The 25708-nt window shown below is 61.9% G+C and overlaps 1 protein-coding gene across 1 annotated transcript in view; it reads left to right on the top strand.

The window, feature by feature from the left end:
* Window positions 1-25708, top strand: part of RABL6 (RAB, member RAS oncogene family like 6) — an 87980-nt gene that overhangs the window by 3576 nt on the left and 58696 nt on the right. The window contains 3 exon segments of the mRNA XM_068164115.1: window positions 6779-6913; window positions 14940-14987; window positions 25237-25289. Of these exon segments, the coding sequence (XP_068020216.1) occupies window positions 6779-6913; window positions 14940-14987; window positions 25237-25289 (236 nt within the window).

The following is a 25708-nucleotide window of genomic DNA, read 5'->3' as shown; positions in this document are numbered from 1 at the left end:
CTGAGAGGGCTGAAGGTGGGCTGTGAAGGCAAGCTGTTGCCAGGGCCACTGCTCAGGCAGGGCAGAGCTGCATCACCACTGCTTCCTCCTTAGCAGCACACAGTGGGCACCAGGGGAGGGCAGATCTGCTTGGTAGCCACTCTTCACACACAGATCCTCAGAACTGTTCCCCTGGAGGTGCCTGCACCTAGGCTGCTGTGATGGCAGCTTCTGCTGGCCATGACCTGGAGCCTGATTCCTTCCCAGGAGCACACTGGGGGCGCTGAGGTGGGCACTGGGGGCACTGAGGTGGGCACTGAGTGGTCAGGGCTTTGTTCCCTGGCTCCTGGTGCCTTGCCACAAGGCTCAGAACAGGCTGTGCTGTGCCAGCCTCTGTGGCTCTCAAGAGCTTCCTGTGAGCAGTTTGTGGTGACCCTGTGGGGTCTGGTGGCACTTGGCAGGAGCAGCTCTGGCTGAGGCTGGAGCAGCTCTGCTGCATCACCAGCCAGAGAGCTGTGCTGGCCCTGGGAGGAGAGCAGAGGCAGGGGGGAGGCCAGGCCAGGTGGATCTCACTGCCTTGCCAGCAGTGTCTGCTCAGACAAACAGCAGAGGAATTGCCAGCAGCAGGCTGCTCAGATGTTAGTATTCAGTATCACTAAGGTTGGAAGAGACCTCAAAGATCATCGAGTCCAACCTGTCACCACAGACCTCATGACTAGAGTAGGGGGGACACTGCTGCCCACTGCAGGCTTGAACTCACGACCTTCCCATTAAGGATCTTATAGAGCACCCAGCAAGGGTGAGGTGAAGAGTCCTGGCTGGGTTGCAGGGTTCCCTGGCAGGCAGCCAGGGATGCTGACAGAATCCAGACTGCCTTGGGTTGAAGGAGACCTTTAGAGCTCATCCAGTCCAGCCCCCTGCACTCAGCAGGGACAGCCCCAGCCAGAGCCCCAAACAACCTGAGCTGGGATGGCTCCAGGGATGGGGCAGCTCCACCTCTCTGGGCAGCCTGGGCCAGGGGCTCAGCACCCTCAGCATGAGAGATGTCTCCCTTCTGTCTGGTCTGAATGCTCAGTGACAGGAGCAGAAGGCCTGGGAGTGCTGCATGCTCAGCTCCAGAGCATGAGCCACCCTCTGCTCTGGGCTTCATGCTTCATGCCTCCAGCAAGGGCCCCACTGCAGTGTGCCTGGAGCACAGGCTCCTGCTGAGCTGCAGGCCTGCCCTGCTGTCACCAGTGCTAAACTCACAGCTCAGCAGCTCAAGGAGCCTGCCCCAGCTCCCCCCCTCCTTACCTTACTGCCTCCAATGTGCTTTAGAAGACAGCATGTGATTCATGCCCTGCTTCCTCCTGGGAGCTGTGAGGGTCCTCACTGCTCCCATGCTGATCTGGAGGAGCTCTCAGGCTCTGCCTGCAGTATTTTCCTTCAGCATCACCCCCAAAACAAAGGCTTTGCCTCTTCCTGCTGCTTCCCACCCCTGGCCTGCAGCAAAAGTGTGGCCAGCAGATGGAGAGGGGATCCTGCTCCACTGCTCTGGAGAGACCTCCCCTGCAGGGCTGTGTCCAAGGCTGGAGTCCTCAGCACAGAAAGGACCTGGAGCTGCTGGAGTGGGTCCAGAGGAGGCCACAAAGATAATCAGAGGGCTGCAGAACCTCTGCTCTGAGGACAGGCTGAGAGCTGGGGCTGTGCAGCCTGAAGAGAAGGCTCCAGGCAGACCTCAGAGCAGCCTGTCAGTACCTGAAGACCAGGACCAGGAGAGCTGGGGAGGGACTGCTCCCAGAGGCCTGCAGGGCCAGCCCCAGGGTCAGTGGCTTGAAATGAGAGCAGAGCAGATTGAGATTGGAGGTGAGGAACAAGTTCTGCCCCAGGAGGCTGCTGGAACACTGCAGCAGGCTGCCCAGGGAGGTGGCTGAGGCTCCAGCCATGGAGATACTCAAGGTGAGGCTGGAGAGGGCTCTGGGCAACCTGCTCTGGTGGAGGATGTCCCTGCTGGGTGCAGGGGTTGGACTGGGTGAGCTCTGGAGCTCCCTTCCAGCCCTGACCATGCTGTGAGTCACTCTCCTGGGGCTGGCACAGGTTGTGCAGTGTGTGGCAAACCTGCAGGGAGTGCTGCCTGGCCTGGTGGCTGCAGAGCAGCTCTGCCCCTGGCAGCAGCAGCAGCTTCAAGCCTGTGAGCTGCAGCCTTGTGCTCACTGTCCCCAGACCCCTGTGGGCTGTCAGCAGAGGAGTGTGGGGATCTTTGCTGCAGGGTCTGAGGTTCTGAGTTGGCTTGGGCAGAGCTGGGGATTCCTGATTGCTGCTTTGGAGCTGCTCTGAGACCTCCTCTCTGGATCTGCTCTGCTTCCATTTCCCTCTCTGGAGAGTGGAAATCCTTCTGGATTCTTCCTGCAGCAGGGGCAGGATGAACTCTGGGATTGGTTTAGCTTTCTCCTCACATCTTGATCTGTTCCCCATCCCTCCACTTCTTGCCCCCAGGTCATTCCCAGGCCTTTGCTGCAGAGCTGTGGCTGTGTGCAGCAGCTCCTGGCTGTAGGTAGCACAAGGCAGTGGTTGTTGGTGTGCTGTACACTGCTCCTGCCTCCTCCTCAGGCACAGCCTGGGGCTGGGAGGCGCTGGCTCATCTGTGCCCTGCAGCTGGCTCAGCTCCTCCTGCCTTGCAGGCCTCTGTCCCAGGCACAGGCTTTGTTTGGCTCTCCTTCCTGGCCTGCTTTTGCCAGGCCTTCCCTCAGGGGGGAGGGCAGTGAAAACTGATGCCCTGTGCAGGAGGAAAGAGATCCTGCAGCTGAAAAGGGCCTTTGGACCTGTGCAAAGTGAGCAGCCTGGGTGAGCCCAGGGAGCTTGCAGGGCTGGGGGTGACCTCCTTGGCACTGCAGCCAGGCCTCCTGCTCCTGTGGCTCTGCTGCTGGGCACCTGAGCTGCAGGAGAAACTGGAGATGGATACAGCTGGGCTCAGCTTGCAGCCAGTTCAGCTCCTGGTCTAGCTCAGTGTGTATCACAGTACCACAGACTCACCAAGGCTGGAGGAGACCTCAGAGATCATCCAGCCCAACCTGGCACCACAGACCTCATGGCTAGACCATGGCTCCAAGTGCCACATCCAATCCCCTCTGGAACACCTCCAGGGATGGGGACTCCACCACCTCCCTGGGCAGCACATTCCCAGGGCCAATCTCTCTCTCTGTGTAGAACTTTCTCCTCACCTCCAGCCTAAACCTCCCCTGGCACAGCTTGAGACTGTGTCCTCTTGTTCTGGTGCTGGCTGCCTGGGAGAAGAGACCAACCCCCACCTGGCTCCAACCTCCCTGCAGGGAGCTGTAGAGAGCAAGAAGGTCTCCCCTGAGCCTCCTCTTCTCCAGGCTAAGCAACCCCAGCTCCCTCAGCCTCTCCTCACAGGGCTGTGCTCCAGACCCCTCCCCAGCTTTCTTGCCCTTCTCTGGACACCTTCAAGTCTCTCAATGTCCTTCTTGACCTGAGGAGCCCAGAACTGGACACAGGACTCAAGGTGTGGCCTCAGCAGTGCTGAGCACAGGGCACAAGGTCCTCCCTGCTCCTGCTGGCCACACTCTTCCTGATGCAGGCCAGGATGCCCTTGGCCTTCTTGGCCCCCTGGGCACACTGCTGGCTCATGTTCAGGCAGCTGTCACCCAGCACCCCCAGGTCCCTCTCTGCCTGGCTGCTCTCAGCCACTCTGTGTGGCTGCATAAGTAATGCTCTTGGCACTGGACAAGTGCCAGGGGAGGTAAGATTGCCCTTGGTGGGGGGACTGCAGAGTCTCTGGGTGAGGAGACTCTGGCCCAGGCTGCCCAGGGGGGCCCTGGCTGCCCCCTCCCTGGGGGTGTTCAGGGCCAGGCTGGATGAGGCCTGGAGCAAGCTGGGGCTGGTTGGGCAGGGGGTTGGAGCTGGCTGAGCTTTTGAGGTCCCTTCCAACCCAAATCATTCTCTGATCTGAGAGTTCATTCAGGGGCAGTCAGAGCAACCTCCACTGCTGCTTTCACCACCTGCAAGCAGGAAGCAGCATCACACACAGGGAGAGTGCAGGGAATGCTTTGGTGTCTGCAGAGCTGCTCTGGGAGTGAGGCCAGCCCTATAAAGATGTTTTCCTTTCTGCCTTCCTTGTGCTTTAGCAGCTGGCTGGGTGGAAGGACACACAGCCAGAGCCCTCTGCAAGTTCTGGGGAGCTTAGCTGGAGCTGGAGAGGAGGCAGCAGTGGGCACTGGCAGCACAGCCTCAGGCTGCCCTTGGCCTTCTGTGCTGCCAGTGCCCATTGCCAGAGCTGGAGAGAGAGGATCCTGGGCCTGCTGGAGAGGGCCCAGAGGAAGCCATGAAGATGATCAGAGGGCTGGAGCAGCTCTGGGAGAGCTGGGGCTGTGCAGCCTGGAGGAGAGAAGGCTCCAGGCAGACCTCAGAGCAGCCTTCCAGGACCTGAAGGGCTCCAGGAGAGCTGGGGAGGGGCTGTGGGGATAGGATGAGAGGCAGTGGCTTGAAGCTGGAGCTGAGTGGCCTCAGCAGGTAGCTGTGAGTGGAGCTGTTGAGCCTTCAGCCCAGGCTGCAGTTCCTGAGGCAGCCTTGGCCCATCAGTGCCCCCACAGCCAAAGGCAGCTGAGGGCTGGCTCCAGGGCTGCAGCTGGAGCAGAGCCCCAGAGGCCCTGGCTCCTGGTCTTACCTCCCTGTCTTTTGCAGCCTTGTTCTGCTGCAGTGTGGCATCAGGGAATGTGCAGAGGACAGCAAGCTGGGGGCAGGAGTTGAGCTGTTAGAGGGCTGAAGGGCTCTGCAGAGGGACCTGGACAGGCTGGACAGATGGGCAGAGGCCAACAGGATGGCATTCAACAAGTCCCAGTGCCAGGGGCTGCACTTTGGCCACAGCAACCCCAGGCAGAGCTACAGGCTGGGGTCAGAGTGGCTGAGAGCAGCCAGGCAGAGAGGGACCTGGGGGTGCTGATTGACAGCAGCTGAACAGGAGCCAGCAGTGTGCCCAGGGGGGCAAGAAGGCCAAGGGCATCCTGGCCTGCATCAGGAAGAGTGTGGCCAGCAGGAGCAGGGAAGTCCTTGTGCCCTGTGCTCAGCACTGCTGAGGCCACACCTTGAGTCCTGTGTCCAGTTCTGGGCTCCTCAGGTCAAGAAGGACATTGAGAGACTTGAAGGTGTCCAGAGAAGGGCAAGAAAGCTGGGGAGGGGTCTGGAGCACAGCCCTGTGAGGAGAGGCTGAGGGAGCTGGGGTTGCTTAGCCTGGAGAGGAGGAGGCTCAGGGGAGACCTTCTTGCTCTCTCCAACTCCCTGCAGGGAGGTTGTAGCCAGGTGGGGGTTGGTCTCTTCTCCCAGGCACCCAGCACCAGAACAAGAGGACACAGTCTCAAGCTGTGCCAGGGGAGGTTTAGGCTGGAGGTGAGAAAGAAGTTCTTCCCAGAGAGAGAGATTGGCCATGGGGATGTGCTGCCCAGGGAGGTGGTGGAGTCCCCATCCCTGGAGGTGTTCAGGAGGAGACTTGATGGGGTGCTTGGTGCCATGGCTTAGTTGATTAGGTGGTGTTGGGTGATAGGTTGGACTTGATGATCTCAAAGGTCTCTTCCAACCTGCTCCACTCCACTCCACTCCACTCCACTCCACTCCACTCCACTCCACTCCACTCCACTCCACTCCACTCCACTCCACTCCACTCCACTCCACTCCACTCCACTCCACTCCACTCCACTCCACTCCACTCCACTCCACTCCACTCTCTTCTCTTTAGAAGCTGCCCTGGCTTGGGGCTGATCTGAGCCAGCCTGTGGCCATCAGCAGAGGCACTTAGGTGAATGGACTGAGGGCAGCTGCAGGCAGCCCTGTGCCTAAGCTGCCTTGCCCTGCCCCAGGGAGGCCTCCCCTGAGGCCAGCAGGGCTCTGGGCTGCTGGAGAGCAGCTCTGCTGCCCCTGAGCCAGAGGCTGCTGACCCACAGCAGGATAGCTGAGGGTGATGTTGGCTTAGCTCTGAGGTGCTGTCCCCCAGGAGCTGCCTCTCAGCACCTCCCCAGAGGAGTTCTGCTGTGCTGGGGTTCAGAGCCACACTGGGGGGGTGCAGGGAGCAGCTGCCTGGGCACAGGATCTGCCTGAGGCCGAGGCAAGAGCTGGGCCCTCAGCTTCCAATGGGCAGCAGGGGCTGGGGAGTGAGTAGGAGGCTGGGGGAGGCCTTCTGGCTCTCTCCAGCTCCCTGAGAGGAGGCTGGGGCCAGGGGGGGCTTGGGCTCTGCTGCCAAGGAGCAAGCGGCAGGAAAGGAGGAGGCAGCCTCGAGCTGTTCCAGGGCAGGGTTAGGCTGAATGGGAGGAACAATTTCTTCCCCTTGAGGACTGTCAAGGCCTGGCCCAGGCTGCCCAGGGCAGTGGTGGAGTCCCCATCCCTGGAGGGGTTTAAGGCCTTGGAGCTGTGGGAGGTGGCTCAGTGGTGCCCTGGCAGTGCTGGGTCAGCTCTGGGCCAGCCTAACCAATCCTCTGGCTCTGGCTTCTCCAGGGAGGAGAAGGCTCAGGGAGAAACTGAAGTGATCAAGGGGGTCATGGAGGGAGGAGCCTGGCCTGGAAGAGTGGCAGGGGCCCAGGATGTGGCAGAGGGGCAGCAGGGGCTGTGCAGATCTGTCGCTGCCTCTCTGCTGAGCTGAGTGCATGGAGCTGAAGGGAGGCTGACTGCTGGGGCTGGGGCTCTGACAAAGCTCATCCTGGCTCTGTGCTGGGGGAGAGCTAATTACAGCTGAGTAATGCCTGCCAGAAGCTCTTCACAGCACTCCTGCTTGGGCTTTAATCAGCTCTGTTTGTCTGCTTGCTCTCTCCCTCAGTGAAAATCGTCATCAGAGGGGACAGGAACACCGGGAAGACCACCCTGTGGCACCGGCTGCAGGGCAAGAAGTTCCTGGAGGAGTACATCCCCACCCAGGAGATCCAGGTCACCAGCATCCACTGGAACTACAAAAGTAAGGGGCAGGGGCTGGGGGCAGTGACAGTGTCCTGGCATCAGTCAGGGCTGGAAGGGAGCACGAGGCTCAGCCAGTGCCAACCCCCCTGCCATGGGCAGGGACACCCCACACTAGATCAGCCTGGCCACAGCCTCAGCCAGCCTGGCCTTAAACACCTCCAGGGACAGGGCCCCAACCACCTCCCTGCACAACCCATTCCAGGGCTTCACCACTCTCATGGGGAAGAACTTCCTCCTCCCCTCCAGCCTCAATCTCCCCACCTCCAGCTTCATTCCATTCCCCCTAGTCCTATCACTGCCTGAGATCCTGAGCAGTCCCTCCCCAGCCTTCCTGGAGCCCCCTGCAGATCCTGGAAGGCCACAATGAGGTCACCTGGGAGCCTTCTCTTCTCCAGACTGAACAGCCCCAACTCCTTCAGTCTGTCCTCACAGGAGAGGTGCTCCAGCCCTCTGCTCATCCTCCTGGCCCTGCTCTGGACACCTTCCAGCCCCTCCAGATCCCTCTTGCCATAGGGGCTCCAGAACTGGAGGCAGTACTCCAGGTGAGGTCTCCCCAGAGCTGAGCAGAGGGGGAGAATCACCTCCCTTGCCCTGCTGGCCACACTTCTCCTGCTGCAGCCCAGGCTCTGGTTGGCTTTCTGGGCTGCAAGTGCACACTGAGAGCTCCTGGTGAGCTTCTCCTCCCCCAGCACCCCCAAGGCTCTCTCCTCAGGGCTGCTTTCCAGCCAGTCCCTGCCCAGCCTGCATTTGTGCCTGGGGTTGCCTCCACCCAGACACAAGACAGTCAGGAGACAGTGCCCCTGAGGGAGGAATTCTGCTGCAGCCTTGTTTGCTTCTCTCTCCTGTGCCTGCCTGGGAAAGAAAATCCTCTCTCAGCCCTCTGTTATTGCCATTCACTGTTCACAGTTCCTCAGCCATGCTCCTCAGAAGTTCACTCAAGCCCTCAGTGCCACAGCTCAGGCCCTTGGGAGCTGCAAGTCAAGGTCCAGAATCTTTGTGCTGCATTTGACTGGTTCATGAAAACAGGGGGTGGAGATCTCTCCCTGAGGCTGCTTTTGGTGTTGCTGTGCTGTGTGGCAGGCAGCAGCATGGTGCAGAGCAGCTTCTGAAACAACATCTGACTGGTGCTGATGTCCAGAGGAGGCCACAAAGATGATCAGAGCAGCACCTCTGCTGTGGGGACAGGCTGAGAGCTGGGCTGTGCAGCCTGGAGAGGAGAAGGCTCCAGGCAGACCTCAGAGCAGCCTCCCAGGACCTGAAGGGGCTACAGGAAGGCTGCAGAGGGACTGCTGCTAAAGGCCTGCAGGGCCAGGCCCAGGGGCAATGGTTTGAAATGAGAGCAGAGCAGATTGAGATTGGAGGTGAGGAACAAGTTCTGCCCCAGGAGGCTGCTGGAACACTGCAGCAGGTTGCCCAGGGAGGTGGCTGAGGCTCCAGCCATGGAGATACTCAAGGTGAGTCTGGAGAGGGCTCTGGGCAGCCTGCTCCAGTGGAGGATGTCCCTGCTGGGTGCAGGGGTTGGACTGGGTGAGCTCTGGAGCTCCCTTCCAGCCCTGACCATGCTGTGACTTACTGAAGCAACTGCAGAAGGATCTTAGCAGTGCCCTGAGTCCTGGTCAGCAGTGCCCCAGCCTCCAGGGCTGAGCTGCTGATTGAGGGTGGGGAGGCCCTGAGCAGCCTGGGCTGGTGGGAGGTGTCCCTGCCCATGGCAGAGGGTTGGACCTGCCTGAGCTCTGAGCTCCCTTCCAGCCCAAAGCATTCTCTGAGGCCCTGACCTCACCTGGCTTTTCTTTCAGAGGCAGGTCAGCAGTGAGCTGGCCTTGCTCTGCCCTTGTCCATCTGCTCTGACCTCTGGGTGCCTTGGGTGCCCTCTGTCTGCTCAGGAGCTGGGGGAGAGCCCCAGGCAGCTTGGCTGGGCAGCCAGTCAGGTGCTTTGGTGACTCACCAGCACACTTTGTGCTGCTGCATGGCCACATGGTGCCCAAGCCTTGTGATGGTGGCCACAGAGCCCTGGGGCATGGGCACCAGCACTCAGCCTTGCAGCAGGGCTCCAGTGCTGGCAGGGTGAGCAGAGGCTGCTGTTGGCTGGCCACAGCTCCCCTCTCAGCTGCTCTGCAGCAGTTCCCTGTGCCTCTTGCCTGGGGCAGGCCAGACCTGGACACAGCACTCCAGGAACTTGGCAGGGCAGAGGGGGAGGAGGATCCTCCTTGACCTGCTGCCACACTCCTCTCCATGCACCCCTGGAAGCCATTGGCCTTCCTGGCCTGAAGGGCACACTGCTGGCTCCTGGAGAGCTTAGCATCAGCCAGGACTCCAAGGTCCTTCTCTGTGGAGCTACTCTCAGCAGGTCAGCCCCTGGGCTGGGCTGGTGTCTGGTGTCCCAGGCAGCCACAGCCCTCTGCATGCTTCAGGCCCTGGGTGCTGAGCTGAGCCTGGGCAGGCAGCAGGCCAGGCAGCACTCCCTGCAGGTTTGCCACACACTGCACAACCTGTGCCAGCCCCAGGAGAGTGACTCACAGCATGGTCAGGGCTGGCAGGGAGCTCCAGAGCTCACCCAGTCCAACCCCTGCACCCAGCAGGGACATCCTCCACTGGATCAGGTTGCCCAGAGCCCTCTCCAGCCTCACCTTGAGTATCTCCAGGGCTGGAGCCTCAGCCACCTCCCTGGGCAGCCTGCTGCAGTGCTCCAGCAGCCTCCTGGGGCAGAACTTGTTCCTCACCTCCAATCTCAATCTGCTCTGCTCTCATTTCAAACCACTGTCCCTGGGCCTGGCCCTGCAGGCCCTTGCAGGCAGCCTCCCACTGCCCTTCTTCAGAAGCATTGTGAGGTGGCTGCCACCCCTGGGGCTGTGCTGCCAGCCAGAGCTGGGCAGGCTGAGAGCTGGCTGTGGAGAGAAGGAAATCCAACAGGCCAAGGGGAGGGTCTGGCACAGAAGAGCCCCAGGGAGCAGCACAGGCTGGGGCTGACCTGCTGGGGAGCAGCACAGGGGACAGGGGCCTGGGGCTCCTGGAGGACAGAAGGATGCCTGGGAGCCAGCAAGGTGCCCTTGTGGCCAAGAAGGGCATCCTAGCATCTAATCCTGTGGGGATTACAAGGGCTGTGGTGAGCAGGTCCAGAGAGGTTCTCCTGCCTCTCTCCTCTGCCCTGCTGAGGCCACAGCTGGAATCTTGTGCCCAGTTCTGGGCCCTCAGCCCAAGAAGGACCTCAAGGAACTGCTGGAGAGAGTCTCAGCCTGGCAAGGAGGCCAAGGGCATCCTGGGGTGGGTTAGAAGGGGAGCAGTGAGCAGGTCAGAGAGGTTCTGCTCTCCTACCCTGCCCTCCTGAGGCCACCTCTGGAATAGTGCCCAGTTGTGAGCCCCTCAGCTCAAGGAGGACCTCAGGGAGCTGCTGGAGAGAGTCCAGGCCAGAGGCACAGAGCTGCTGCAGGCAGTGGAACATCTCCTGTGAGCACAGCCTGAGGTAGCTGGGGCTTGGGGCTGGGAGCAGAGCAGCCTGAGGGCTGCCCTCAGTGCTGGGGATAAAGCTGTGCAGGGCTGGAGCCAGGCTCTGCTCAGGGCTGGCCAAGCACAGCACAAGGGGCACTGGGGGCAGCTGGAGCAGAGCAGCTGCCAGGGGAACAGGAGGGGAAACTTTGTCCCTGTGAGGCTGCTGGAGCCTGGAGCAGGCTGCCCAGAGAGGCTGTGGAGTCTGCTCTGGAGACATTCAGAGCCTGCCTGGCTGTGTGCCTGGGTGCCCTGCCCTGGCTGCCCTGCCCTGGGTGATCTCTGGAGGGCCCTGCTGTGACTGTGGTGGTGCTGAGATGGTGCTGGGCACCCTGGGGAGCTGGCTCAGCTCAGGTCACCTCCCTGCTGGCTGAGTTAATCTGTAAAGGAAGAGTGAAGTTTGCCTCTCCTGTGCTCAGCCTCTGCTGCTGCCTTGAGCAAACCTTCTGTGGTGTCTGGCAGCAAACCCTTGCAGCTGTTCCTGCTGTGGCTGGCAGACAGGGAAGAATCCTCCCCACATCTCAGGTGTGGAGCCTGCCCCCTGGCACAGCTTCCCAACCTGCTGCTGCAGGAGTTGGAGCTGCTGCTTGTGGCTCAGGGTAAGCACAGCTCCTTGCTGGGCCTGCTCTGGGCACTGGGCAGCTTTGTGCCCCAGGAGGGGATCCTGAGCCTGCTGCTCACTCTTCTCTTTCATGCTGCTCACCAGTTCTTCTTTGCTTGGCAGTCTCAGCAAGGAGTCTGACAGAGAAACTCCAAACACTTCTGAGCAGATCCTGGCAGTGCTGTGGGCAATGGCAGAGCTGCTCTGCTCCAGGGGCTCCCAAGCAGATGAAGGGAACCAGGTCTGCAGCCAGCTCTGGGCCCCCAGCACAAGAAGGACCTGGAGCTGCTGGAGAGGCTCCAGAGGAGGCCACAGAGATGAGCAGAGGATGCAGACCCTCCCCTGTGGGGCCAGGCTGGGAGAGCTGGGGCTGTGCAGCCTGGGGAAGAGAAGGCTCCAGGCAGACCTCAGAGCAACCTTCCAGTACCTGAAGGGCTCCAGGAGAGCTGGGGAGGGACTCTGGCCAAGGGCTGGGAGTGCCAGGCTGAGGAACAATGGCTTTGAGCTGGGAGAGGAGAGACTGAGAGTGGAGAGGAGGAAGAGATTCTCTGCAGGGAGGGTGGGGAGCCCCTGGCACAGGCTGCCCAGGGAGGCTGTGGAGCCTCTGCTGAGCATAATCAGGAGCTGGTGATGAGCAGGAGGAGCTCCCTGGCTGCCAGCCAGCAGCAGCTCTGGTGGTACCAGGAGAGAAGCCCCCGTGGGAGAGTGGTTTTCTTGGCTGTCCTGCAGTGGGGTTCCTTGTGGAGCTCCTTGTGGAGCTCCCTCTTCCCCTGGGCTTAGGCTGTGGAGCAGTCCCTGTGGGTCACACAGCTCAGGCCTCAGCTCTCTGAGTGTGCTGCAGGAGTTAGCAGAGCAGATCTTGCCTGAGGGTGCTTTGGTGCCCTGGGGAGAAGGTCTATGGAGCAGTCCCAGTGCTGTGTGCTGGATAACCTGCTGGGAGAGCACTGCTCATCACCTCCAGGGCTGCCTTCTGAGGTGGGCTTCGAGCTTCCTGCTGAATGTGCTGCTTGCTGTGGTGCTGCTGGGCAGAGCTGCAGCCCCCTGGGCTCCTCCTGAGCCCCTGCTCCTGGCTGGCTGGGAAAGGAAGGCTTCTGCTGGGGGGTGCAGGGGGTGCTGCTGGGGGTGCTGCTGGGAGGTGCTGCTGGGAGGTGCAGGGGGTGCTGCTGGGGGTGCTGCTGGGAGGTGCTGCTGGGAGGTGCAGGGGGTGCTGCTGGGAGGTGCAGGGGGTGCTGCTGGGAGGTGCTGCAGGGGGGTGCAGGGGGTGCTGCTGGGAGGTGCTGCTGGGAGGTGCAGGGGGTGCTGCTGGGAGGTGCTGCTGGGAGGTGCAGGGGGTGCTGCTGGGAGGTGCTGCTGGGAGGTGCAGGGGGTGCTGCTGGGAGGTGCTGCTGGGAGGTGCTGCTGGGAGGTGCTGCTGGGAGGTGCAGGGGGTGCTGCTGGGGGGTGCAGGGGGTGCTGCTGGGAGGTGCTGCTGGGAGGTGCTGCTGGGAGGTGCTGCTGGGAGGTGCAGGGGGTGCTGCTGGGGGGTGCAGGGGGTGCTGCTGGGGGGTGCTGCTGGGAGGTGCTGCTGGGAGGTGCTGCTGGGAGGTGCAGGGGGTGCTGCTGGGGGGTGCTGCAGGGGGGTGCAGGGGGTGCTGCTGGGAGGTGCTGCAGGGGGGTGCAGGGGGTGCTGCTGGGGGTGCTGCAGGGGGATGCAGGGGATGCTGCTGGGGGGTGCAGGGGGTGCTGCTGGGGGGTGCAGGGAGGTGCTGCTGGGGGGTGCTGCTGGGAGGTGCAGGGGGTGCTGCTGGGAGGTGCAGGGGGTGCTGCTGGGAGGTGCTGCTGGGGGGTGCAGGGGGTGCTGCTGGGAGGTGCTGCAGGGGGGTGCAGGGGGTGCTGCTGGGGGTGCTGCAGGGGGATGCAGGGGATGCTGCTGGGGGGTGCAGGGGGTGCTGCTGGGGGGTGCAGGGAGGTGCTGCTGGGGGGTGCTGCTGGGAGGTGCAGGGGGTGCTGCTGGGAGGTGCAGGGGGTGCTGCTCTGTCTCTCCCCTTGGCCTGAAGGGCAGCAGTGGCACTGCCAGCCCCCCTGCAGGGGGTGAACTGGGAGCAGAGCTCCACTGGTGACCTGTCCCAGCCCCTGCAGGGGGTGAACTGGGGGCAGAGCTCCACTGGTGACCTGTCCCAGCCCCTGCAGGGGGTGAACTGGGAGCAGAGCTCCACTGGTGACCTGTCCCACCCCCTGCAGGGGGTGAAGTGGGGGCAGAGCTCCACTGGTGACCTGTCCCAGCCCCTGCAGGGGCACAGCTTGGGCTGGAGGCTGGGGCATGTGCCTGGCTTGAGGGTCTCTGCTCAGGGTCAGGATTAGTCTGAGGAGCTCAAGCACCTGGGCAGAGGCTCAGGGCTGCTGGCTGCTGTGTTTGCAGTCCCACCTGAGCCTGTGCTGCTGTGGCTGGGCTGAGCCAGGGAGGTCTGCTGCCCAGGCAGGAGCTGCTGTGAGGGAGGGCAGCCTGGGCTTGCTTCCTGTTAAGTGCAAAGAGGATCTGTGGGCAGAGGCAGAGGACTGAAGTGTTCCTGGGTTCCTGATGTGTCTTTGCAGTGTTTGGAAACACTGAAGTGAAGCCAGCAGTGAATCCTCTGCAGGAGACATCCCCTGGCTGCTCAGCTCTCAGCCTGCCCCCTGGGAGGCCTGCTCCTGTGCTCTGCTCAATGCTCAGAGCTGCTCCACTCCTTTGGCTTTGTACCTGAGAGCCTTTCCCCACAGCAGCTCTTTGCTGCTTGTCTGGAGGCAGTGCAGACACTCTGCAGAGCTGCCCCTTCCACCTGCTGCCTGGAGGTGCAGCTGCTGCCCCAGGCCCAGCAGTGCTGCTCTGCCAGGAGAGCTTTGCTGCTCCTGCCTCAAGTGTTAGCAGCACGAACACCTTGCTGCCTGTGGCTGAGTGCTGCTGCAGCTCACTGGGAGGCAGTGCTGCCAGCACCACCTGGCTTTACAGAGCCATGAGTGGCTTGGAAGGGACCTTAAAAGCCACCCAGTGCCAGCCCCCTGCCAGGGGCAGGGACCCCTCCCCCCAGCCCAGCTTGCTCAGGGCCAAGCATTGGAGCAAGCTTCCTAGAGAGGTGGTGGAGAGCCCATCCCTGGGGGAGGTAGGAAAACAAAGCTACAGCACTTGAGGAGAGGGGGTGGGGGTGTGAGGGTGTGGGGGATTGAGATATCCATGGAATGGTTGGGTTGGAAGGGAGCTCAGAGCTCATCCAGTGCCAACCCCCTGCCATGGGCAGGGATCCCTCCCCCCCAGCCCAGCTGGCTCAAGGCCTCATCCAGCCTGGCCCTGAGCACCCCCAGGCAGGAGGCAGCCACAGCCTCCCTGGGCAGCCTGTGCCAGAGTCTCCCCAGCCTCACACTGAAGAACTTCTTCCTCAGCTCCACTCTAACCCTGCTCTGCCTCAGCTCCAAACCCTTCCCCCTGGGCCTGGCTCCAGACCCCCTCAGCAGAAGTCTCTCTGCAGCCTTCCTGCAGGATCCCTTCAGCTCCTGGCAGCAGCTCTGAGGTCCCCCTGGAGCCTTCTCCTCTGCAGGCTGCACAGCCCCAGCTCCCTCAGCCTGTGCTCCCAGCAGAGCTGCTCCAGCCCTGGCAGCATCCTTGTGGCCTCCTCTGGCCTCACTCCAGCAGCTCTGTGTCCTTCTGGGGTTGTGTTTGGGTGGTTCTTAGTATCATAGCATCAGTCAGGGTTGGAAGGGACCACAAGGATCATCCAGTTCCAACACCCCTGCCATGGGCAGGGACACCCCACACTGCATCAGGCTGCCCAGAGCCTCCTCCAGCCTGGGCTTAAACTCTTCTGTTTGAGTTTTACCCCACTCAGGATCTCTCTGGCACTCCCTTGCTGCTTCCTCTCTCTGGTGGGCATTGGCTGTTGACCTCCCTGGGAGGCCTCTCTAACCCTCTGTGTTCTTCTCCTGCCTGCAGCCACTGATGACATCGTTAAGGTGGAAGTCTGGGATGTTGTTGACAAAGGTAAGAGCTCTCCCTCCCGTGCTGGGGGCTTGGCCTTCCTCCCTTGGGAACTTACCTGAGGCTCAGCAGCTCTGCTTTGGGGCAGTGTCTGTGCTTCTGTCCAGCAGGAGCAGGAAGTCCTCTGTGGCAGAGGAGGCTGCTGTGCCCCAGCTGCTGTCAGGGCTCTGAGCTGCAGGTGGAATCCCATGTTCAGCAGCAGGTATTTGCTGTGCTCTCTGCAGCCCCAGTGCCTGCTGCTGCTCTCTGCAGAAGGGCTGACCTCCAGGCTTCATTGCCTCTCCTTGACAGTTTGCTACCTGTTCAGACAGCTCCCAAGCTCCTTGCTGTTCCCAGGGGCTCCTGCTGAGCAGAGAGAATGCTCCCTGCAGGGAGTGATGGGTGCAGGAGGGAAGGGTGGATGGGGAGCACTGAGCACGGTGCAGGATGCTTGCTGCAGGGTCTCTGCTGAGTGCTCAGCCAGGGCAGCATCCTGATGGCTGAGCACAGCTTCTAGGAGCCCTCCAGTTCTGGCAGAGCACAAAGCTTGGTGCTTGCCAAACCAACCCCCTCCCCAGACAGATGTTGAAGGCACAGTCTGGCTGCAGTGCACATCTGGAGGCAGTGCAGCCTGCTGCTGGCAGGGGCTGGGGTTCAGGCTGCTGTGAGGCCCCAAGTGCAGGTGCTGCTTTGTCCAGTCACAGACTGCATTGGGTTGGAGGGGAGCCTCAGAGCTCATCCTGTCCAACCCCCTGCAGGCAGCAGGGACAGCTCCAGCCAGAGCAGGCTGCCCAGGGCCACAGCCAGGCTGCAGGGACAGGGCCTGGGCATCCCTGGGCAGCCTGCTCCAGTGTCTCACCGCTGTGAGCAGAGTCAGGAGAGCAGCTCTGCAGCTGAGCAGCTCTGCAGCTGAGCAGCTCTTGCTCTCTGCTCCTGCTGTCTGTGGTTCTGCCCCTCAGATCTGTTGCCCAAAGTACCTCAGGCTGAAGTTCCTTGGGGCTTAGGGCTTGGCTGCTGCTGCCTTTGCTGCAGCTGAGCCAAGTGCAGCAGCTCTGGCCCTGCACCTTGGTGCATGGTAGCAGCAGCCAAGGTGCTGAGCACAGCAGGGAGGGGGAGAAATGCAGCTCCTGGTGGTAGCTGAAGGCAATGAAAGGCAGCAGCTGGAGTTCAGCTGAGCCCTGCAGCCTTTGGGTGAAACTCAGCCACCTAGCTGAGGGCTCAGCCCTGGGCCTTCAGCAGCTCTTCTGCCTGAGCCTGGGAGCCCCAGTGAGGGCAAGCCCTGCCTCAGGCTGCAGTCACTGCTGGGCTCAGTCCCATGGCAGCCTGGCTGTGGGGCCCTGGGGCAGTGAGCAGAGCAGCAGTTTGCTCCCATGGACCTCCCAGCTGGGAGCTGTGGTGTGGGCTGGCCAAAGGGGATGAGGTTTGCTCCTGCAGGTGTTGGTGAGAGGCCTCCTCTCATCCTGCCTGCATTGCTGATGGCCTCAGCCTCCAGAGGCTCTCTCTCCACTTAGAGCCTTCTGAAGTCAAACTCCTTCAGCTGCCTCCTTGTGGGCCACAGCTCTGTTGTGTGCTGCTGCCCCAGCACTGCACTGAGCACAGCTGCAGGGAGAGGTGCAGCTCAGCCACTGGGAGCTTGCTCCCCCCCTCCCCCCTCTCTGATGACATCTTTGTTCTTCCTCCTGCGTGCTCAGGACAGAAGTTCCTCCTGCGAGATGCTCTTGGTGAGAACAACTCTGCTGTGGCCTTGCAGTGAGCTCCCAGTGCTGCCAGGGCAGCAGTGCTGCTGCCCCCTCCCTCCCCTGCCCCCTCCTGCCTGCCTGCACAGTCAGAGGTGTGCAGGGTGCTGCATTTACCAGGCTGCCTGGGGAGCTGCCAGCAGTGCTCCCAGCCTGCAGCCCCACAGAGCTGCATTGCCTGCTCTGGAGGAGCTCACAGAGCCATGGCAGGGGCTGGGCTGGGAGGGACCTTCCCAGGGCATCCAGTCCCAGCCCCCTCTGCCATGGGCAGGGACACCTCCCACTCTACCTGGCTGCTCAAAGCTTGATCCAACCTGGCCTTGAATTGTTCCTCACTAGGGGAGCCTCAGAGCCCTTGCCTGAAGTGAGGATGTCTGAAAGCCCTGGGGGGAGCCTGGGCTGGGGCTGCAGCCAGAAGTGCACTTTGCAGCTCCAGTCTTGTAAAGCAGCTTCACCTCTGCTCTGCAGTGTTGCTGTGCCTCACCTCTCTCTCTGGCTGTGCACAGCAGGGCCTGGGGACCCTTGCTAAGTTGCACCTGGAAAGCTTCAGGTACATTGCCCTGAGCTTCAATGTGGCTGTAGTCAGGGAGCTCACTCCTGGAGCTCACTCCTGGCACTGCCAGCAGTGTGCCTGCCTGCCCCTGGTAGCTCAGCAGTGTGCCTGGGCTGGCAGGAGGCAGATTCTTGGCCCTGCCTGCCTGCTGCCTTGGTGTCCTTTGTTCAGACAGGAGGAGCTCCCAGCCTGTGAGGTCACAGTGGGGATGGTCCTGCTCTGCTCTCCTGCCCCCTTTGCCCTTCCTGCTTTGGGATTTGGGTTCCCTGCAGCCTGCTGTCTGCTCCTTGGGGCTGCACAGGGAGCAGGGCTCCTTTGTTGAAGTCCCAGGCAGCTGAGCTGGCCCCCAGCTCTGGGCTGTACTGAGCTGTGTGTGGTAAATGCCATCTCCTTTGCTGCCCTTGGAGCTGACAGAACATAGCACAGCAGAGCTCTCAGCAGAGCTCTCAGTCCTGACTCATCCTCCTGGCTTTGCAGCAAGTTGTGTAACTGCTGCAGGCCATAAAGCTGCAGCAGATCCTGGATGCAGATGATTCAGGAGCAGCTCTGGTCGCCTGCCTTGGCTGCCTCCAGCATCTTGTCCCATTCACTGAGGGGCTCAGGCTGGGGTTGTGTTCTTGTTGCCCCCAAACAGCATAACCACCTCCCTCCTGCTGGAGCATCCTTCCCTCTCCCTGCTCCCCTGGCCCTGGGGTGGGTTGGGATCATCCCCAGCCCAAAACATCCACTCAGCAGCCAAAGGGAAGTTAGACTCACAAGAGGCGAGCTCAGCCCTGCAGGCATCAAGTGCAGAGGGTGTACAAAATCTGTGTGCAGCCCAGGGGGAAACAGAGGTCCCCTGTACAGAGCTGCAGCCAGCCTGGGCAGCCTCCTTCCTCACCCCCTGCCCAGTACCTCACAGACAGTGTGAGCCAGCAGAGGCCCAGGAGGGAGAGCAGGGAGCAAGCCATGCAGAGCTGCAGGGAGAAGTGAAAGGAGCCAGGACAGTGTGCAGCAAACTGCATCCTGGGCAGCAGGCAGGTGGGGTGGCACAGACAGAGCTGATTGGTTGGGCTCTGGCCAGCCCCCTACTTGAGTCTACCCAAAGATGCCCAGGAGGTGCCTAAGACCCTGGGCTAAGTTCCAGCCTCAAACTCCAGCAGGGCCTCTGCCTCCCAGCTGTGTGCTGCAAGGAGGAGAGCTCAGAGTTTGGTTCTGCTACCTTCAGGTGTCAGCATTTAGCACCCAGGGCATGCAGGTGCTGCAGGCAGCTGTGGCTGAAGGGAGGCAGAAGCCTCTCCCTTGCACTGGGGTAGTGCTGAGTCCTTGCTGTGGAGCTGCAGAGGCTCTCAGGTGCTGGCCACAAAGCCAGGCTCCTGCTGGGCAGGGAGAGCTGTGGAGCTCAGGGCACTGCTGCAAGGTCATCTGGCTTCAGCCTTGGTGCTGTGCCTGTGGACAGGGAGCAGCCATGGCTCTGGGGGGAGAGCAGCCATGGCTCTGGGGGGGAGAGCAGCCATGGCTCTGGGGGGGAGAGCAGCCATGGCTCTGGGGGCAGAGCAGCCATGGCTCTGGGGGGAGAGCAGCCATGGCTCTGGGGGGAGAGCAGCCATGGCTCTGGGGGGAGAGCAGCCATGGCTCTGGGGGGAGAGCAGCCATGGCTCTGGGGAGAGAGCAGCCATGGCTCTGGGGGGAGAGCAGCCATGGCTCGGGGGGGAGCAGCCATGGCTCTGGGGGGGGAGCAGCCATGGCTCTGGGGGGAGCAGCCATGGCTCTGGGGAGAGCAGCCATGGCTCTGGGGGGAGAGCAGCCATGGCTCTGGGGGCAGAGCAGCCATGGCTCTGGGGGCAGAGCAGCCATGGCTCTGGGGAGAGAGCAGCCATGGCTCTGGGGGGAGCAGCCATGGCTCTGGGGGGAGAGCAGCCATGGCTCTGGGGGCAGAGCAGCCATGGCTCTGGGGAGAGAGCAGCCATGGCTCTGGGGGGAGAGCAGCCATGGCTCTGGGGAGAGAGCAGCCATGGCTCTGGGGGGAGCAGCCATGGCTCTGGGGGGAGAGCAGCCATGGCTCTGGGGGGAGAGCAGCCATGGCTCTGGGGGGAGAGCAGCCATGGCTCTGGGGGCAGAGCAGCCATGGCTCTGGGGGCAGAGCAGCCATGGCTCTGGGGAGAGCAGCCATGGCTCTGGGGGGGGAGCAGCCATGGCTCTGGGGGGAGAGCAGCCATGGCTCTGGGGGGGAGAGCAGCCATGGCTCTGGGGGCAGAGCAGCCATGGCTCTGGGGGGAGAGCAGCCATGGCTCTGGGGAGAGCAGCCATGGCTCTGGGGGGGGAGCAGCCATGGCTCTGGGGAGAGCAGCCATGGCTCTGGGGAGAGCAGCCATGGCTCTGGGGGCAGAGCAGCCATGGCTCTGGGGGGGGGAGCAGCCATGGCTCTGGGAGGAGAGCAGCCATGGCTCTGGGGGGGGGAGCAGCCATGGCTCTGGGGGCAGAGCAGCCATGGCTCTGGGGGGGGAGCAGCCATGGCTCTGGGGGGGGAGCAGCCATGGCTCTGGGGGGGAGAGCAGCCATGGCTCTGGGGGGGGAGAGCAGCCATGGCTCTGGGGGGGGAGAGCAGCCATGGCTCTGGGGGGGGGAGCAGCCATGGCTCTGGGGAGAGCAGCCATGGCTCTGGGGGGGGGAGCAGCCATGGCTCTGGGGGCAGAGCAGCCATGGCTCTGGGGGGGGAGCAGCCATGGCTCTGGGGGGGGGAGCAGCCATGGCTCTGGGGGGGGAGAGCAGCCATGGCTCTGGGGGGGAGAGCAGCCATGGCTCTGGGGGCAGAGCAGCCATGGCTCTGGGGAGAGAGCAGCCATGGCTCTGGGGAGAGAGCAGCCATGGCTCTGGGGGGGGAGCAGCCATGGCTCTGGGGGGAGCAGCTCAGCAACATGAGGATCCTTAGTCTTTGACTGAGGCTCCTGAATCAGATCTCTGTGCAAGCTTAACCACAGGACTCTCTTCATACACCACCACAACCTTCACTGTGCCCTTCCCCTGGCAGCATGAAGTGATCTCTTCACTGACATCTTCTCTGTGTCATAGCCCCAAGACAAAAGACCTTGGGAGATCATTGAGGCCAGAGCAGGTCACACAGGGACCCAGCCAGGGAGTCATGGAATGGTTTGGGTTGAAAGAGGCTTCCAGAGCTCACCCAGTCCAAGCAGGGACATCCTGCACTGGATCAGGTTGCCCAGAGCCCTCTCCAGCCTCACCTTGAACACCTCCAGGGCTGGAGCCTCAGCCACCTCCCTGGGCAACCTGCTGCAGTGTTCCAGCAGCCAACTTGTTCCTCACCTACAATCTCAGTCTGCTCTGCTCTCATTTCAAACCCTTGCCCCTGGGCCTGGCCCTGCAGGCCTTTGGCAGCAGTCCCTCTGCAGCCTGCTTGGAGCTCCTTCAGGTCCTGGGAGGCTGCTCTGAGGTCTCCCTGGAGCCTTCTCTCCAGGCTGAACACCCCCAGCTCTCTCAGCCTGTCCTCATAGCAGAGGTGCTCCAGCTCCCTGATCATCTTTGTGACCTCCTCTGGCAATGGGCACTGGCAGCACAGAAGGCCAAGGGCAGCCCAAAGGCTGCCCTTGGCCTTCTGTGCTGCCAGTGCCCATTGCTGGCTCCTGTCCACCTCCTCCCCCCCAGCACCCCCAAGTCCTTCTCTGCAGGGCTGCTCTCAGCCCCCTCAGCCTTTCCTCATGAGAAGAATCTCATCTCTCTCCTCCTGCAGTTCTGCTTCCCAAAATAGAGCTGTGCCTGACTGTGGCCACACAGCCCTCAGCTGCCACTCCTTGGGAGATGACTTCCTTTGGAGCAGTGATGAGCAGCATGTGAGGGCTTCCCCTCCTCCCTCTTGAGGCAGGCATCAAGGCCAGAGCAGGGAGAGGCTGTGGTCAGGCTCAGGGCACTGGTTGTGGATGTGTCCAGCTCAGGGCACTGGTTGTGGATGTGTCCAGCTCAGGGCTCTGGTTGTGGCTGTGGTCAGCTCAGGGCACAGGTTGTGGATGTGCCCAGCTCAGGGCTCTGGTTGTGGATGTGCCCAGCTCAGGGCTCTGGTTGTGGATGTGCCCAGCTCAGGGCACTGGTTGTGGATGTGCCCAGCTCAGGGCACTGGTTGTGGATGTGCCCAGCTCAGGGCACTGGTTGTGGATGTGGTCAGGCTCAGGGCACTGGTTGTGGATGTGCCCAGCTCAGGGCACTGGTTGTGGATGTGGTCAGCTCAGGGCACTGGTTGTGGATGTGTCCAGCTCAGGGCACTGGTTGTGGATGTGTCCAGCTCACAGCACTGGTTGTGGATGTGTCCAGCTGACAGCACTGGTTGTGGTGTGTCCAGCTCAGGGCTCTGGTTGTGGATGTGCCCAGCTCAGGGCTCTGGTTGTGGATGTGCCCAGCTCAGGGCACTGGTTGTGGATGTGTCCAGCTCACAGCACTGGTTGTGGATGTGCCCAGCTCAGGGCACTGGTTGTGGATGTGTCCAGCTCACAGCACTGGTTGTGGATGTGTCCAGCTCAGGGCTCTGGTTGTGGATGTGGTCAGGCTCAGGGCTCTGGTTGTGGATGTGTCCAGCTCAGGGCACTGGTTGTGGATGTGTCCAGCTCAGGGCACTGGTTGTGGATGTGTCCAGCTCACAGCACTGGTTGTGGATGTGTCCAGCTCAGGGCTCTGGTTGTGGATGTGGTCAGGCTCAGGGCTCTGGTTGTGGATGTGTCCAGCTCAGGGCACTGGTTGTGGATGTGTCCAGCTCAGGGCACTGGTTGTGGATGTGTCCAGCTCACAGCACTGGTTGTGGATGTGTCCAGCTCAGGGCACTGGTTGTGGATGTGGTCAGGCTCAGGGCTCTGGTTGTGGATGTGCCCAGCTCAGAGCACTGGTTGTGGATGTGCCCAGCTCAGGGCTCTGGTTGTGGATGTGTCCAGCTCAGGGCACTGGTTGTGGATGTGCCCAGCTCAGGGCTCTGGTTGTGGATGTGCCTAGCTCAGGGCACTGGTTGTGGATGTGCCCAGCTCAGGGCTCTGGTTGTGGATGTGCCTAGCTCAGGGCACAGGTTGTGGATGTGCCCAGCTCACAGCACCGGTTGTGGATGTGTCCAGCTTAGGAGCCTCAGTTGCTTGGCACAGGAGGAGCTGTGAGGATTATTTGTGGCTCTTTGCCTTCCTGTTTAACCCTGGGATTTGAGGTCATGCCAGGCAGCAGCTCCAGCAGCTGTGGGGTTTGGCATCTGGGGCAGCCCCAGGAGTGCCTCTGACCTGGGAGGCCTTGGGGTGGGAGAAGGCCTTCGTGGCCACCCAGCCCTGCAGCTGTGCTGGCAGCACCCAGAGCCTGGATCCCCCTGGAAGCACCTTGCAGGGATGAGCAGGAGCAGGCTGCAGGCTTTGCCCCTTTCAGAGGGCAGCAGAAGGTGGCCCAGGGGGAGCAGCCCAGCAGCCAGGCTCGCTGCAGGGCTGGGAGCTGCTGCCTTCCCCCCCTGCCCTGCAGCTGCTGAGTGCTGTGCATCCTCCACCTGTCTGCAGCAGGAGTCAGACCCTGCTCACAGCAGCACCTGGCAGCTCCTGGGCTTGGCTGAGCAGTCCCTGCCTGGCAGGCAGCCCTGGAGCAGTTGGCAGCAGCTATTTGGGGCCCAGTGGGGCAGAGTCCTCTAAGGAGTCGAGGGAGGGTTCCCTGCAGGTGCACCCAAGCTGCCAGCAGCTTCTGCTGGCTCTGCCAGGAGCAAGCTCAAGGCAGAAGGAATTCCAGGGCTTGATAATTGAGTTCTTCCTCTGCAGCTGAGGGAGCCTGGCCTGTGCTTCCCTGGCCTGTGCTTCCCTGGCCTGAGCAGCAGAGCTGCTCCCTGCTGTCAGTAGCAGCAGGGAGGTGCTCAGTGCCTCAGAGAGAGCTCCTGCAGGGTGAGTCCCTGTGCAGTGCTTAGCATTTGCTGAAGCTGCTGTGCACAGAGAGGCTCCCAGCAGGCCTGGGCTGAGCCTCTGTTGCCCACTGAGCTCCTGGGGCAGGTGGTGGCAGCTGCCCTGGGTGTCTGCACCAGGAAATCACAGGACCTGCTTCACAGAGTCTGAGAGTGGTTTAGGTTGGAAGGGACTTCAAGGATCATCCAGTCCCAGCTCCTGCCATGGGCAGGGACACCTCCTCCCAGCCCAGCTTGCTCAAGGCCTCATCCAGCCTGGTCCTGAACACCTCCAGGCAGGAGGCAGCCACAGCCTCCCTGGGCAGCCTGTGCCAGAGTCTCCCCAGCCTCACTCTCAACAATTTCTTCCTCCTCTCCACTCTCAGTCTCTCCTCTCCCAGCTCAAAGCCATTGTTCCTCATCCTGGCACTCCCAGCCCTTGGCCAGAGTCCCTCCCCAGCTCTCCTGGAGCCCTTCAGGTCCTGGAAGGCTGCTCTGAGGTCTGCCTGGAGCCTTCTCTTCTCCAGGCTGCACAGCCCCAACTCTCCCAGCCTGGCCCCACAGGGGAGGCTCTGCAGCCTCTGCTCATCTCTGTGGCCTCCTCTGGAGCCTCTCCAGCAGCTCCAGGTCCTTCTTGTGCTGGGGGCCCCAGAGCTGGAGGCAGTGCTGCAGGTGGGGGCTGAGCAGAGCAGAGCAGAGGGGCAGAATCCCCTCCCTGTGCTGCTGCTCTCCCTGCTCTGGCTGCAGCTCAGCACTCAGCTGGCTCTGGGCTGCCAGGGACCACTGCTGGCTCCTGGGCAGGTTGTCACCAACTGACAGCCCCAAGGCCTTCCCCTGCAGGTTGCTCTGGAGCCACTCCTCACCCAGCCTGGCTCTGTGCCTGGCGTTGCCCTGCCCCAGCTGCAGGCCCTTGCCCAGCTGCCACTCTCTAGCTGTGGGTCCAGGCAGTTGCTCTGAAGAGCAGCTTCTTCAGCTTCTTCCCCCAGCTGCTTCTTGCAGACCTGGGGAAGTGGTTTCAGCCCAGCTGCTGGAATGCAGAGGGGGTGTTGAGCCTCTTTGTCAGGAGGTGTGGAGCCAGAGGCCAGCAGTGCTTTGAGCTGTGCTGTTGTGCACTTCCTGCAGTGCTGCTTGAAGCTGTCAGAGGAGGGAGAAGTCTGCTGGCATCTGCTCCCTAGGCACAAGGGCAGCTGCTGCCCCATGGACACTGCTCTGCAGTGACCCTCTGGGGCCTTCTCCAGGTGTTTCACCTGTTGCTTCCTGCCCTTCTCTGTGAGCTCCATCAGCTTTCCCTCTCCTCTAGCTCACATCTCTGTGCTTGTCTCTGGCCCCTGTGGCTTTGGATGGTGTCTCTGGAGGACTGCCTTCCTCTGGTGGCACCAGAGCTGACCCTCTGGCTGTGGCCCTTCATGCACCTGTAGGCTGTGTCTCCCCACACACCTGTAGGCTGTGTCTCCCCACACACCTGTAGGCTGTGTCTCCCCACACACCTGTAGGCTGTGTCTCCCCACACACCTGTAGGCTGTGCCTCTCCACACCTCCCTTTGCCACAGTGACTTTGGTTCTGCTTCACTTTCCCCTTGTGAGCTCCCTGTCTGTGCATCCCCACTCTGCTGCCACCCCTCTTTTCTCTCCTCTGCCTTGGCCACGAGCCAGCCCAAAGCCCCAGAGGGCTCTGGGGTCCCAGTGCCTTGTTCAGGTGCTTGCACTGCTCAGGAAGCTGCCTGGGTGCCTGTGCCCTGCAGTCTCAGCAGCCCCACAGCCTTCTTGCTCCTCCAACTCCAATGCAAGCCCAAATGCAGCACAGCAGCTTCCCTTTGTGCTGGGGGCACCAGAGCCTGTGTCCTTCAGGCCTGACTTTAGGCTGGGGGGGGCATGGGTTGAGCTCCCCCAGACTCTGCTGTGGCTCTCTGCCCCAGGCTGGTCCTCACCAGGGCCCCTGGGGCAGCTCACAGGCCCTGCCTGCCCCCCCCCCCCCCCCCCTCACCCCCATGCTTGCAGTAGAGTTTGGATCTGCCTCCAGGTTGTGTTCTCAGTGCTGTGCTCCTGCCCACCCCCATCCTGGGGCCCTCTGCCCAGCATGACCTGCTGCTTCCCCCAATTCTCTTGCAGGGAAGTGCAAGAAACGAGGAGATGGTCTGAAGCTGGAGAATGACCCTCAGGAGGTGAGTGCCAGAGGCAGCCTCCAGCAGGAGCCCCCCTGGCCCACAGACACTCACTGCTGCATTTGCTTTGCTTCAAGGCCAGCCTGGGGGCAGAGAGCTCCCTGATGCTCTTCACTCCTTTGTGCAGTTTGTTCCTTTCCCTGCTGGTTTCCATTCTGTCTTGTGGGGCTGGCTGTGCCCCAGGTGGTTGCTTGGGGGCTCTGTGCCTGCCTGCAGCTGGGCAGGGGCAGGAGGCCCTTTGGTGAGGGATGCCCTGTGAGACCTGAAGGCAGCTGGGGCCATGCTCTGGCTGCTCCTCAAAAGTGGGCCAGCAGCCTCTCAGCAGCCTTTGAAAGGCAGAGGAGGAGGTGGTGGTGGAAGTGCCACTCAGAGCAGTGTCCCAGAGTACAGAGAGGCTTCCTCCAGGCCCTTGCACCAAG

The sequence above is a fragment of the Melanerpes formicivorus genome, unplaced genomic scaffold (genome assembly GCF_026170545.1).
Source record: "Melanerpes formicivorus ecotype bairdi unplaced genomic scaffold, bMelFor1.0.p_v2 SCAF_77, whole genome shotgun sequence".
NCBI classification, from domain to species: Eukaryota; Metazoa; Chordata; class Aves; order Piciformes; family Picidae; genus Melanerpes; species Melanerpes formicivorus.
This window is presented reverse-complemented; position numbering and strand designations above follow the sequence as displayed.